Source organism: Blennius ocellaris, assembly GCF_963422515.1.
Source record: "Blennius ocellaris genome assembly, chromosome: 5".
Lineage (NCBI taxonomy): Eukaryota > Metazoa > Chordata > Actinopteri > Blenniiformes > Blenniidae > Blennius > Blennius ocellaris.
The window spans coordinates 29,232,203-29,244,271 of NC_137654.1; the positions used below are offsets into that span (position 1 = coordinate 29,232,203).

Below are 12,069 nucleotides of genomic sequence, written 5' to 3' on the forward strand. Positions count from 1 at the left end.
TTCATAGGGACATTTTAAGACTATATTGGAACACAATTAGATGTATGTACAGATACTTTAAAACTATATTTAGGTATAACTATAATATGCTTAAAGGTTGTGAGCTAATACTTTGTCGCCCCCTAGTGTCAGAACAGAAACAGTACATGTCACTGTAAAAAAAACAACAAACCTGCTGAAGTGAGAAAAAAAACAAAAAACAAAATTCATGTTTATTGTTTTTCAAATGTATTTATTTTCCTTCAAGCTAAATATACAGACATGATCAGTGTGATAATCTCCACTTCATCTGGAGATTCAGATACTTACAAAACAATTATAGCTGTGATACGAAAGAAATAATTTAAAAACACATAAAAAAGGTCACAAAGAAACACAAGCAGTTCACGTTGTTACAAAGTGAGTCGCTAAACTTTTTTGAGGCAAAAAAAATAACAAATTATCCAGAGGAACGACAAAGAAAGAAACACAGGAGGCTTTAAAACACTCGCTCATTCAAATATCAAGCATCTGATTCGAGTTCCCGACCATCATTTGAAGCTCTGTTGAAAATCCGCTCCTGTTACAATAAACTCTGCAAGAACAAGTAATTTAATTGCGTCTGATTCACTAATCAGCTTCTACTGACGCGACCACATCAACACGATCAGAACTACGTTTATATTTAGTTGAACCTTATTGGGAGGCGTCGCCATCTGTTGACACTCCCTTTTAGTTGTGATTTGCCAACATTCAAGAGACACATTTCGCACTATTTCTCACACAGAGAGGCAGAAAAAGGCACATATGGGGGCAAATAACAGATCCCAGCACATTAAATCTGCCCTGGCTTTTCTATAGCGCCAATAATTGCTGCTGCGAAACTACAAGATTGTGGGGATGTACGTCAGGAAACGACCAAGCTGCACTAAATAATGCATTTCTATAGAATTAGAATTAGGAATAGGAATAGGAATAGGAATTAGAATGGAATAGAATAGAACAGAACAGAAAAGTTTGGATAACATCAGTAGAATAATGTTTTGGTTCCAGGATCCAAAAAGTATGCACTAAAAGTACCCCTTGAAATAGAATAGAATAGAACAGAACAAAACAGAATAGATTGAACTGTGCATTCAGCAAGCTCCACATTATGTTGACAGACAATATTTAACTTCACTTTTTTGAACTGGCGACAACATGCAAGGAAGCAAAAACACAAAAATCAAACAAAAAAATGACAAAGTGCTGAGCTGCTGCTTCTGGAGAAACTTACTTCACGTCTGATTTCATACGCTTTTTGTTCTCGTGCAGCCTCGGTGCATGTTTCGTACTCTTAATGCAAAAAAAAACCAAATAAAATTTTTTTTAAACACTTGTTGCTGCAATAAAATGTGAAGAGTTTAACAAGACGTGAGTCTGAGAAAAGCTTAAAAACTTGTTCACAGGTTCCTACTTATTTGCTGCAGATTGCAGAGGACGACGGCTGAACGAGTGTGAATGAAACGTGCAGTTGTAGGAGGGCGGCCACCGAGGAAATATGGAATATTGGGAGTTCGAAATGTGGCGAAATGAGACGACGCGGGACCGCCCCGATCCGAGCTTCAGCCGGCGGCGCCGGCGAGCTTAGCTGAGCATCTTGTGGCGGTCGAAAACCGTCTTGCGCTGCTCCTGAACCTGCTTCTTCCAGCGCTGCTGCGCGCCCTCCACGCGCTCCAGCACCGTGTTCCCCCTGGCCTGGCTGCTCTCCGGCTGCGGACGCATCTCCTGGACCCGCACACACACAAACGCACACAGAGCAGCCACCTTGAAAAGCTTCATTCCCATTTGGATTGCGACTCAACCCGCGACCGGACCTCCGCCGCGCCTCCGCAGGCCTACCTCGGTGTCCTCCTCGTTGTGCAGCGGCTGGGTGTAGGGGTCGTGTTTACGGATGAGGGGGTCGACCAGCAGCAGGAACAGCATGTAGAGCAGCAGCGCCCCGACCACGGACAGGTAGATGATGATGGTCACCTGCGGAGTTTGTCGTCACGCGACGGTTAACGTCCGACAACACGGCGTGAAAAGAACCTTGCAGACTTGCTGAAAACTCGGAGTATGTTAACCCCCGAACTGATGGAAACGCAACGGTTTTCTGTTCCAGAACGAGAGAGGAGTTAAGCTCGGGGTCAGTCGCCATGGCAACAGTCTCTGAGTGGCGGAAACTCTGACGTTTCTGCCGGCTCCTCCCACTTGAGGCACGCCTAGAAATGGGTTGTCCGTCTTTTCTAAACCTGATCGACATCGAGACAGAAAATAAAGAAATATATATATATATATATGTGTGTGTGTGTTGTATTTTAATAATTTATTGAGTGTATTTTAAATGACTCCACTTTAATAAAAGTGTCTAAACACTGTTAATCTACCCAGTAGGACGTTAACAGAGGACGAGTTCAAACAACATGTTCCTGGTTTAAATTACTCCTTGAAGTCGCTGCGCAATTTTTTCTTTCTTTCTTTAATAGCCTACGTCAATCTAAATACTAACGTCAAAATCAGATGATTTATATTTCAGTTTTAGCTGCTTCCAAGTCGCCTTTCTCCCGTTGGATTGCACCTCAATGAAATTCAGATTTCTTATTATCTCTCATTGCGCCATCTTAAGTCAAATGTTAAGTCAGTGGACTCGATCGTTCCAACTTTAGTGTCGACTCTTGCAGCAGTTTTCTCCCAGTCGTCTCTTCTCCTCCGCTGCTGCAAGAGACAAAGACTTTTACGGCAAAAATAACTCGGTTTTCGGTCTGTTGCCATGGCGACCGGTTGCGTCGGGGCTCCGTCGACGACGGCTTTTTATTGTGGCTGTGCTCAAATCAAGGTTCACAGACTGAGAGTTGACTGAAGTCAGACTTCAGATTGTGGAAGCGTCTTTCTGGTACCTTGATGGTGTTGCTGCTTCGCTCCTCGTACTTGCACTCGCACAGCAGGCAGTAGGCCTCCACGTCGTGGCCGGGGACGGGCATCGGCTCCACCACATGCAGGCAGTTGCTGAGAAACACAGGCAGCGTTTTCACCGAGCAGAAAAGTCACTGAGCTCAACATCGTCTCCCTCGTCGCGATCGACAACGCCACCTCAGGAAACACCTGACGGCTCTTTAAACGCCAAATACAACTTGCATATTGTTGCGGGAACCATGTTGTGAGGGAAATAATGAAGGCGCTCCTCTCACCAGTCTTTCTGGGACACGTTCCTGTTGTAGATGTGACCGGTGATGTTTCTGTACGGAGGGCAGATGCACTTACAGCGAACATCCTCAAAGCTCTGAAGGGAGAGAAACAAACACCAGAATCAGATGGAGACACTCGCAAAAGTTTCCCTACGTGACTTTTTTTGTTTTTTTTTGTTGCATCGAACGACTAATGTGAACAATCCTACTTCTGTCAGACACACGCACGTAAACTCTGTCGTCAGAAAACAGGATAAATAAGTAAAATAACACAAAGTTTCCTCAAACGTTTTCTACAATCTCACAGAATTAAAAACCTGATTAAACCTTCTGATGGTTTGTGTCAGACATCGTTTTACATGACATGTAAATCTGACATCTTGTGACGAAAGACGTCAAGTTAGCTATTTTTAATGCCGTCAGGACGGCGTAACAGGGAGGTGGACTTGTTTCATTCCTTCAGCCATCAACATATATGGCATCATAACAGTAATTGGTGCCATATTTATAAATTGGATTAAAAGTTAGAATAGATGTTATTTGTGCATTTATGCTCCTGAATCCCGTATAAAACCTCTGGGATCAGCTGAGGCTCATGACTCTGTACCCAGAACCTCAATGAGCCGAGGCCCAAACCTCCAGAAGAGTTTGGCGCCTCAGTGGACAATAAGTCCACTTGTGAACAGCCGGAGACGCCGTGGTCAAGCTGGGATGGAGTCTCATGGGCTCATGGCAAGATATTGAGATACTGACATTTTTGGTTGCGGCGTAGCTTCTAAATGCTGTTGGTTTTTGTTTCAATAAATTGTTTGACATGACAAAAACGTGAAAGCCAAATATCCCTAACTTTTCATGAGTAGTAGTATTTGCATTTTACAGAATTTGTTTCCTTGTGGGTTTTTGTTGTTGTTTGTTTACAGTAAATGCAGGAAAAATACAACAGAATAATCCCAGTATGTGGATTTCTTAAGCATCATCAGCATATATAAACAACAAATAGGAAGAGTAAAAAAAAAAAAAGAGCACTAAGTGTCGTGCAAATGCAGATTAAATGAGATTAAAGAGTGATCAGTGTCCCAACGTGCATCTTTTACCTTGGCCTGTGTAAACAAAGCAGCATCCAGCAGCAGCAGGGTCACTGCTGCTCCCACAAACCCCCTGGAGGAGGACATGTCCCACCAGGATCACCCGAACAACCAGGAACACCCGAACAACCAGGATCACCCGAACAACCAGGACCCGCAGAACCGAACAGGGGTTCTGAGGAAACACAAGCGCATCAACAGGAAGAGGAAATAAACGACACACAATAACACGAGGATGCGCACAAAGCGACAGTCAAACTTGTTCTGCAGGGAGCGAAAACCACAATTAACTCACGTTCGATGAGCGGATTGAAGATTAGTCGCGTTCTTTTCTATTCAGGAAGAAACAAATCGTTCATTTTAGTGAGCTCGTAGATTCGTCTTCTTCTTCCGGGATGCAATGTGACGTCACGCTGAACATAAACCAGAACCTGCAAGCGACACCTCCCCCTGGTGGACAAAACACGACACGACATGTCATTTTTCTTGTTTTTGTTTTTTTATTTTTAATATGAATTTAAATGTTTTTAAATTTAATTTTCATTGTATTTAACATTTGGAAATGTGTAGAAAATTAGGTTGTCAGCTAGAGTTAAATTAAAGAGTGACAATGAGCATTAAAGGAAAAAACAATGTTGTAATAATGTTTTTTGTGTGTTTTTTTTTTAAATTGTTCACAAGTTTCACAAAGTTGAGGAGTATTTTGAAAGAATTTCCTTCTCGGATGAAAGAAAATATTTTCTATTCAAAATCCAAAAAGCTGAGATTTAGCTGATTTAATGACTGCAAATAGTTTCCATATCTGACGATAACCTTTCTTTGGACTTATTACGAATTTGACATTTCGGGGTTTCTATAGTAAAAAATGCTTAAAGTTTTGGAGCAAGCAATATTAGAATATGTATGAAGGTGATATTCAATGTCAGACCAGAAAATTCTGGAGACAGTCAGAGAAAGGATGAAGAATATAACCAGTAAGTTTAATCAAACATTTCTTCATTAGGAGTATGTTACTTAGTAATTCAGTTTAATTCATTATAACACTAATAATACACAATGTCTTAAAAAAAAATTTGAGTCCTCTGTCCACTTCTCTGAATCTGCAAATTGCCTGTTATATTGTACATTTACACTACATTATATTCTGCCATGCATTCTTTTTAATTGAACTCATTGTTTTTGTGTTCTATTCTATTCTAACTAAAAGATGATTCTTGACTGATGTTATCCAAACTGTGCGAGAGACAGATTTTCTATTTAATGTGTTTCATTTAATATCTTTGTATCATGCAATAATCCATCTGTGCGTCCATGTATCCGTGCCACATGGAGCCTCTGCCATGTGGATCATTTTAAAAGAAGTAACAGAGACCATTTGTTTGTGTGTTTGCATTCCCTCCCAACATTCGGGATGGTTGCAGCAGTATAGATCCGGACTCTGTAGGCTCCACTAAACAAAGCATAAACAATATCAGCGCCCAAATGACTGTAAAGGTGCTTTTGATTCAGTTATTTGTGCAGGTGTGACTGTGAATGTATTAAAAGTGCTGAAGTGACGTGAATACCAACATGGCGCAGACAGGAAACGGTGCTGCTTGTTTCACAAACAATCCGAAGAAACAATAAAAAAAAAAAAGCTCTGCTCTCAGCCGATAATGATGATATCGGTAAACACGTGGCACATATCAATAGTTATCTTTAGACGCAATCAAAAGAAAGCAATAATAACTTGTGACTCACCGGAATATTTCCAGAGTCTAAACTGTTGTTATATCAAAACCCCGTCTCCCTGCTGGAATTTGAAACGTCGGCGTCCTGAGCCAATCGATACCTCCATTTCCAGGTAATCCTGCTTTCACACATCTGCCTGCCTGGTAAGATACTCACGGCTTTAATAAACCATAGAAATCAATGACTTACAAATGTATCCCGGGCCTCTTTGAGCTTGTGGTCAGGCAGATCAATTGAGACCACGGTTATTTCTCTAATGAGCAATGATAGGAGTGTGAAGAACACAATGTGGGCCTTCATGTAACCCCCCCTCCCCCCCATGTAACCCCCCCCCCCCCTCCTCCTCCTTGCACACACTTCCACCACACGGCTGCCAGATTCACCGTTTGTTCCAAAAAAACCCCGTGTGGAGATGTGGAGGACTTGGGGGATTCCAGATCTACAAAGAACAGATTCAGTTCAGGTCCTGGTTGGCTTGCGCCGATACGTTGCAAATACTCAACAGACTACGTTATGCATTATCGCATGGGACGCAAACACAAGCAGTTCTTGGAGAAAACAACATGTAAAGAAAAGTCTTCAAAGGAAATGCCAATGTTTTGGCACAATAAAAATTTTTTTTCATCATATGGTTCATTCGTGTGCAGTTCAATGAGTGCTCTTACATATAGAGTACATGAAGGATAAATAATAACGTGTATTTAAAAAAAAAAAGAAAATTAGATATTTTATAGCATCTTATAGTTTTAAGGAATTTCTTTAAAATCTCACTTTAAAGTGTTAAATCATCATGATGCTGGTCTTTTATAAATGAAACGAGATCAAAATGAATGAATGGATTTTTTTATAAATAATGAGTTGTTACGTCTAGGAGATGTGAATAGGTTAAGAATCATGTTATTACATATAAACCACCTTATGAATGAAGATTTTCTAATTCTGTACCGTTGGTACTTCCCTTTATTTGGTGAATTTGTTGTCTTATCTTGGAATTTGAAAGTGGTACGTACTGTTTTAGATGTAGAATTCCTCCTGTATGGAATTAACTGTATTTCTAAACCAGCCTGCATTTCTTGACTGGTCTGAGCGTCACCATATTGGCCATATATAACTTACACGAACTAACTTCAGGATGGGGATTTGTGTGAGCTCCTCACCTGCACTATATTTCATCTCTCAGGCTTCTCTGATGCACGGCTGCCCTTTACACCCGTAGGCCAATTATAGCATAAATGACAGTGACCAGAGCTCAGCGCCAGGCCTCATTATCAGTTCAGACTTCTTTTTTTTTTTTTAAAGAAAGAAAAAAAAAGAGGGGGGGGGGGGGGGGGGTAAGGCAGTCCCCTTTGTAGAGCGAATTAACAAGAATTATTCCATTTAAAAGGAAATTAATGTAAAATAGCACAAAACGAAATGTCTAATTGATGCAGGCAGATACATTAATGGAGACACAGTCCTTGAGCGGTGGACTGAGAAACACACCTGGACTGTCAAACAGCGAAAGGAGACGAATCCATAAATGGAAACGCTGCAGAGGAATTCACCTCATAAACAACACGCGGGCGAGTCAAGCTCTTCTGTTTGTGAGGTTATCTGGAGGCTTTGACTGAATCACATTATTTAAAGCATTAATTCTTACAGAGATATGGAGAGAGAGAGAGAGAAAGAGAGAGAGAGACGTCGGTTTGTCCACTAGGAGGCGCTATAAGGCCCAAAGTGGGAGTCTATACCAGAAGATACTGGCTGCTTGATTAGATTGTGAAATCTACAGGTGATGCTGCATGACAAAAAAAAAAAAAAAAGAACATTTACAACTCTTATTTTGAATTACAGATCACCGACTGCAAACAGGAAGCGACTTGTGGGAATATTCCTGATGACGGTTTGAAAACACACCTGCAGGATGACCTGCGTCAAGACGTCGCTGGTTTAATCCCACATTTTCCACACAGCCTCGCCTTTCAGCATGTTTCTTTTTGACCTTTATCACATCATCTGGAGTGTCTTTTTGCTCTCCACTCATCCTCTGTATCATGCTTTTGGAGAGAACACCGTTTGAATAACAAGATCATTTCTGACCCCCCCCCCCCCCCCACTCTCTCTCTCTCCTTGCAGCCGAGGTGATGCACCGTGGGCAGCAGGACTATTCTAATAGACACGTATAGTAATTACAGTAGTGGGAGGCATAGCAGACAGTGGTGGTCCAGGGACGGCGCAAAACTATAAATCACGACTCCAGGTTCCACCCTCCTGAGCGTAGCCGATCACGCTCGGCCAAAAAGCAATTCTGCCAACATGTGTTTGCACATTTGTCTTCATCAGCCGCCGGCTTGTTTTGGGCCCTGGCGACTGAATTCTCCTTTCCCGTGGTAATCAAACAAGGACTACTCCTCAAGTGTCTCCAGTCAAACTCCTTTCATACATGCACACATAAAGGCCGTTCGGCTGGAGACGCTGGAGGAGGAATGACTTCTGCACGACGGAGGAAACGCTGCTGCTGCGGTGAGAGAGAGTCTCAACGGAGGAGGTGGCGAGAGAGAGCAGAGGTGTTGGAGGGACTGACTGCGTGGACGGCGGCGCGTCCCTGCTCGGCTTTATCCGTACGGACAGCTGCCCGTCAGCCAGCTGAGCCCATGGAGGGGGGAGTGGGTGGAGGGGGTGGAGGGTGGAGGTGTGTGCTGAGGAGCCGGTGTCAGCGAGGTGAGAGCCGGAGCCCGGCTACGCTGAGCAGAGCTGAAATGGATGCAGAGGAGAGAGAGAGAGGGAGGGAGAGAGAGAGAGAGGGAGGGAGAGAGAGAGAGAGCGAGAGAGAGAGAGAGAGAGAGAGAGAGAGAGAGAGAGAGAGAGAGCGTCTCCTGCCTCTGAGGGACACCGACTCCTCAGCGAGGAAACAGAGACTGCTGGAGCAGGAGACTCAGCCAGACAGAACATGAAAGCCAAGAGGAGCCATGACACATGATGGACACAAACGCAGGGAGAGAGGCGCACACACACACACACACACACACACTCTATACACACACACACACACACACACACACATACACTCTCGCTATATTTTTCACAGAAACAAGAGTTGCCCTGGAGAAGAAGAAGAAGAAGAAGAAGAGGGGAGGGGGTTGAGGAAAAAAGGAGTGATGATGCTTGAATCCCAGTGGCTCGGAGTTGAACTCTGACCCCCTGTAATATGTGGTCTTTGATGTTATCCAAGATGTTTAGTGAGCCCAGTAAAAAAAAAAAAAAAAAACCTCTCAAGGAGAGCTCCCCCCCCCCCCCCCCCCCCCCACCCCCCACCCCCCCGCCGGTCAATCGCAGCATGAAGATAAAAAAAAAAAAAATCCAAGCTGCCAGAGACGCAGTTGCATCGTTGCAGGAAAACAGGGGTCAGGCAGGCAGACAGCTGAGAACAATGGCAAGAGATGAGAGGTGACATGAATTGAAAGGTAGATAAATAGCTGCAGGGCGAGGGAGGGAAGTTTGTTGTCGGTATAAAAGGATGCGATGTTGGCTTTGGTGTGGGAAAAGCTGCCAGGTGGTTTTAACAAGGCTTGGCAGGCCAGTCAATAGACTGTCAGCCATTAAAGTCCACATTTAAGTGACACCGGCTCCCGGAACTGATTTATGCTTCCACCGATGCAAAGGACCCTAAAGGGGCGACACGCTGGAGAAACACTGGCTGATCGAGTCAGCGGAGCACATGCGTGTGTTGTCACGTGTGTCAGCCGTTTAAAAAAACAAAAACTACCTGTGACACCTCTTTCTGTGTCAGCCGCCTCGAAGGATTTGATCCAAGCCAAGTTGGTCAGAAGTCACAGAGAAGCAACGCGAAACACCGACGGGCCGGGGAAATCTTTGTGGCGTTAATCCTTCCATAGCGTGACCTTCAGGTTTAAGTCCCCGCCGCTGTGGAACGGTGGTTTTGAAAGTCAGTCGCCACCCCCGCCTCCAGCCCGTTCCTCCTCGCCGTGGCAGGCGGTGGGTGATCTCACCGGGCCCCGGCTGCCGCCGGACACATCTGCAGGCGAGACGTCCGCCGGGGGGCCTCGTCCGCCGAACGACACCGTGACTCAGGCTCCTCCGCCGCAATCCGACCTGGCAGCTCCGCGGCGGGTCGCCACGGCGCCGCCGCCGGCGCCTTCACAAACACCGACCTCAAGAAAAGTATTGTCAAGGCGCAGGTGATATGGAGTAACATAGAAATAATAGGAGTACGTGAGGCCCGACTGAGCGACACACACTCATCTCTGCAGAGACGGGTGTGCGTCGCTTTTACAATTTTTTTCCCCCTGCAAATTGTAAAATATCAGGTGTAAAACGAGGCGATCGGAGAGCAAACTGTCACCTCACAACTTCAGAAGTCAAAACTATATAAACCCTGATCAATCATTTCAACTCACTGTGACCCTGAAGTGCTTGTTTAGGGCAAAAAGTAACCCATTTTGACAGAAATTCCCTCTAAATGCTTCAAGTTTTATGATCTTTCCTTAAATGACCCACAAAATGAAAATATTTCCTGTTTTTTTTTTTTTATTATTAATTTGTAATATGACAAGGTCAAATTTAAACCTTTGAAATCTTCAATAAAACTGTTTAAATTCTCCAGCTATTAGTTCGATTTTCACATTTTATGTGAAACAGTTAATGCTGCTGGACTGTTTTTCAAATGAGTGTTGTAAAACCTGGAATATAGACATTCCCTGCCTATTTTTTTTTATTAAGGACTATTAATTTGTATAAACCATTTATACAATATAATTTGTCTACAACCACTATAGAAAAGTGTTCACTTTATTTGAGGAAACAGATCTGATCCAGGTGACTTACATGAAATTACAACATTTATAAGTCAAAAAACGTTTTATGTAAATGTTGTGGCCACTATTGTGGAAAAAAATTACTTATTTTATCAGCTCAGTTAAAATATTGTCTCCATCCTGAAATGTTCTTATGTGTAGAATTGAATTATTTCACATATATTTTTGTGCAGCACTGCCACGTAAATCAGCTCTGAGGGGGATGAAGTATTCGAAAAATAAAATGAAGTAAGACACCTGAAGTTTCTCAGCGGCAGGTTGCTGGTCTCAGTCGGTAATGAGGAGCCGGTTAAAGTTTGCTGAACTCACAATTTATTTCTCAAACTTGCACTCTTAATGTCTCAACCGGCTGACCTACAGTTTGGATTTGTGCCACGAAAGCATTGAAAACCATCTTTTCAGATACAGTCGGTCTACCTAACCTGAGTAAACGCTCACAGGGGAATTGTTCTTATCAGTAACTGCAGTGATGAAACGATCAGACGATAAACGTGTGATAAAGACACTCTCGTCTCTCTCTCTCTCTCTCTCTCTCTCTCTCTGAGCTGAAGGGGGATCAAAGTTACAGTTTGACCCCCTCCGTCACATTTCACTCTGTTTCCAGTCTTTATAGACTGTATCAATATGATCTCCATCACATGAGGATCACAGAGGTTGTTTAAAGATCTGAGGAAAACAAAAACAAACAAACAAAAAAAAAAACAAGGATTGTGAAAAGATGAGGAAGATGGAGGTTTGAGGAGAGAGAGAGAGAGAGAGAGAGAGAGAGAGAGAGAGAGAGAGAGAGAGAGAGAGCGAGGGAGGAAGAACAGGAGGAGGTGGGTTAACGGGAGACGCTCCACTGCCTGGCTGACAAACAGAGGGTCCCTCCAGAGCAACGCAGATGAGAGGAGGAGGAGGAGGAGGAAGAGGAGGAGGAGGAGGAGGAGGAGGAGGAGGAGGAGGAGGAGGAAGGGAGAGGGGTGAAAGGAAAGGAAGGAAAGGAGGGGAGTTTGATGTGGGCAGTCAAGCCCACCACCCTGCAGCAGCAGCAGCACCCCCTCCTCTTCCTCCTCCTCCTCCTCCTCCTCCTCCTCCTCCTCCAACCCCAAGCAGAAAATCTATGCCGGCTCTCTTAGCATTCCTCCCGTCTCCTGTGAAGACTCTGCGGAGGGGAGAGCAGACAAGTGGACTGCGAGTGCGGCCCTGGCCAGCCGTGTGTGATGCTATCTGGGAGGGTTTTTTAAAGTTTATTTATTTATTTTTAAATCCCCA

The 12,069-nt window shown here is 43.8% G+C and overlaps 1 protein-coding gene across 1 annotated transcript; it reads right to left on the reverse strand.

Moving 5' to 3' along the window:
- Positions 1 to 240: 240 nt before the first annotated feature.
- Positions 241 to 4,672, reverse strand: tmem9 (transmembrane protein 9). The gene is made up of 6 exons (XM_080496433.1): positions 4,566 to 4,672; positions 4,280 to 4,445; positions 3,189 to 3,280; positions 2,898 to 3,006; positions 1,861 to 1,992; positions 241 to 1,746 (listed from the first exon to the last, which is right to left on the reverse strand). Exons 2-6 carry the CDS (start codon positions 4,355 to 4,357, stop codon positions 1,606 to 1,608), a joined length of 552 nt encoding a protein of 183 aa, XP_080352559.1. The 5' UTR covers positions 4,358 to 4,445; positions 4,566 to 4,672; the 3' UTR covers positions 241 to 1,605.
- Between the last annotated feature and the right edge of the window lie 7,397 nt (positions 4,673 to 12,069).

Bases quoted from the DNA above. Each gene is read 5' to 3' on its own strand.
- tmem9 (XM_080496433.1), bottom strand. From the start codon at position 4,357: ATGTCCTCCTCCAGGGGGTTTGTGGGAGCAGCAGTGACCCTGCTGCTG. The intron at 3,281-4,279 runs GTAAAAGATGCA...CTCTCCCTTCAG, and splicing joins CTTTGTTTACACAGGCCAAG to AGCTTTGAGGATGTTCGCTG. The intron at 1,993-2,897 runs GTACCAGAAAGA...CAAACTCCGCAG, and splicing joins GAAGCAGCAACACCATCAAG to GTGACCATCATCATCTACCT.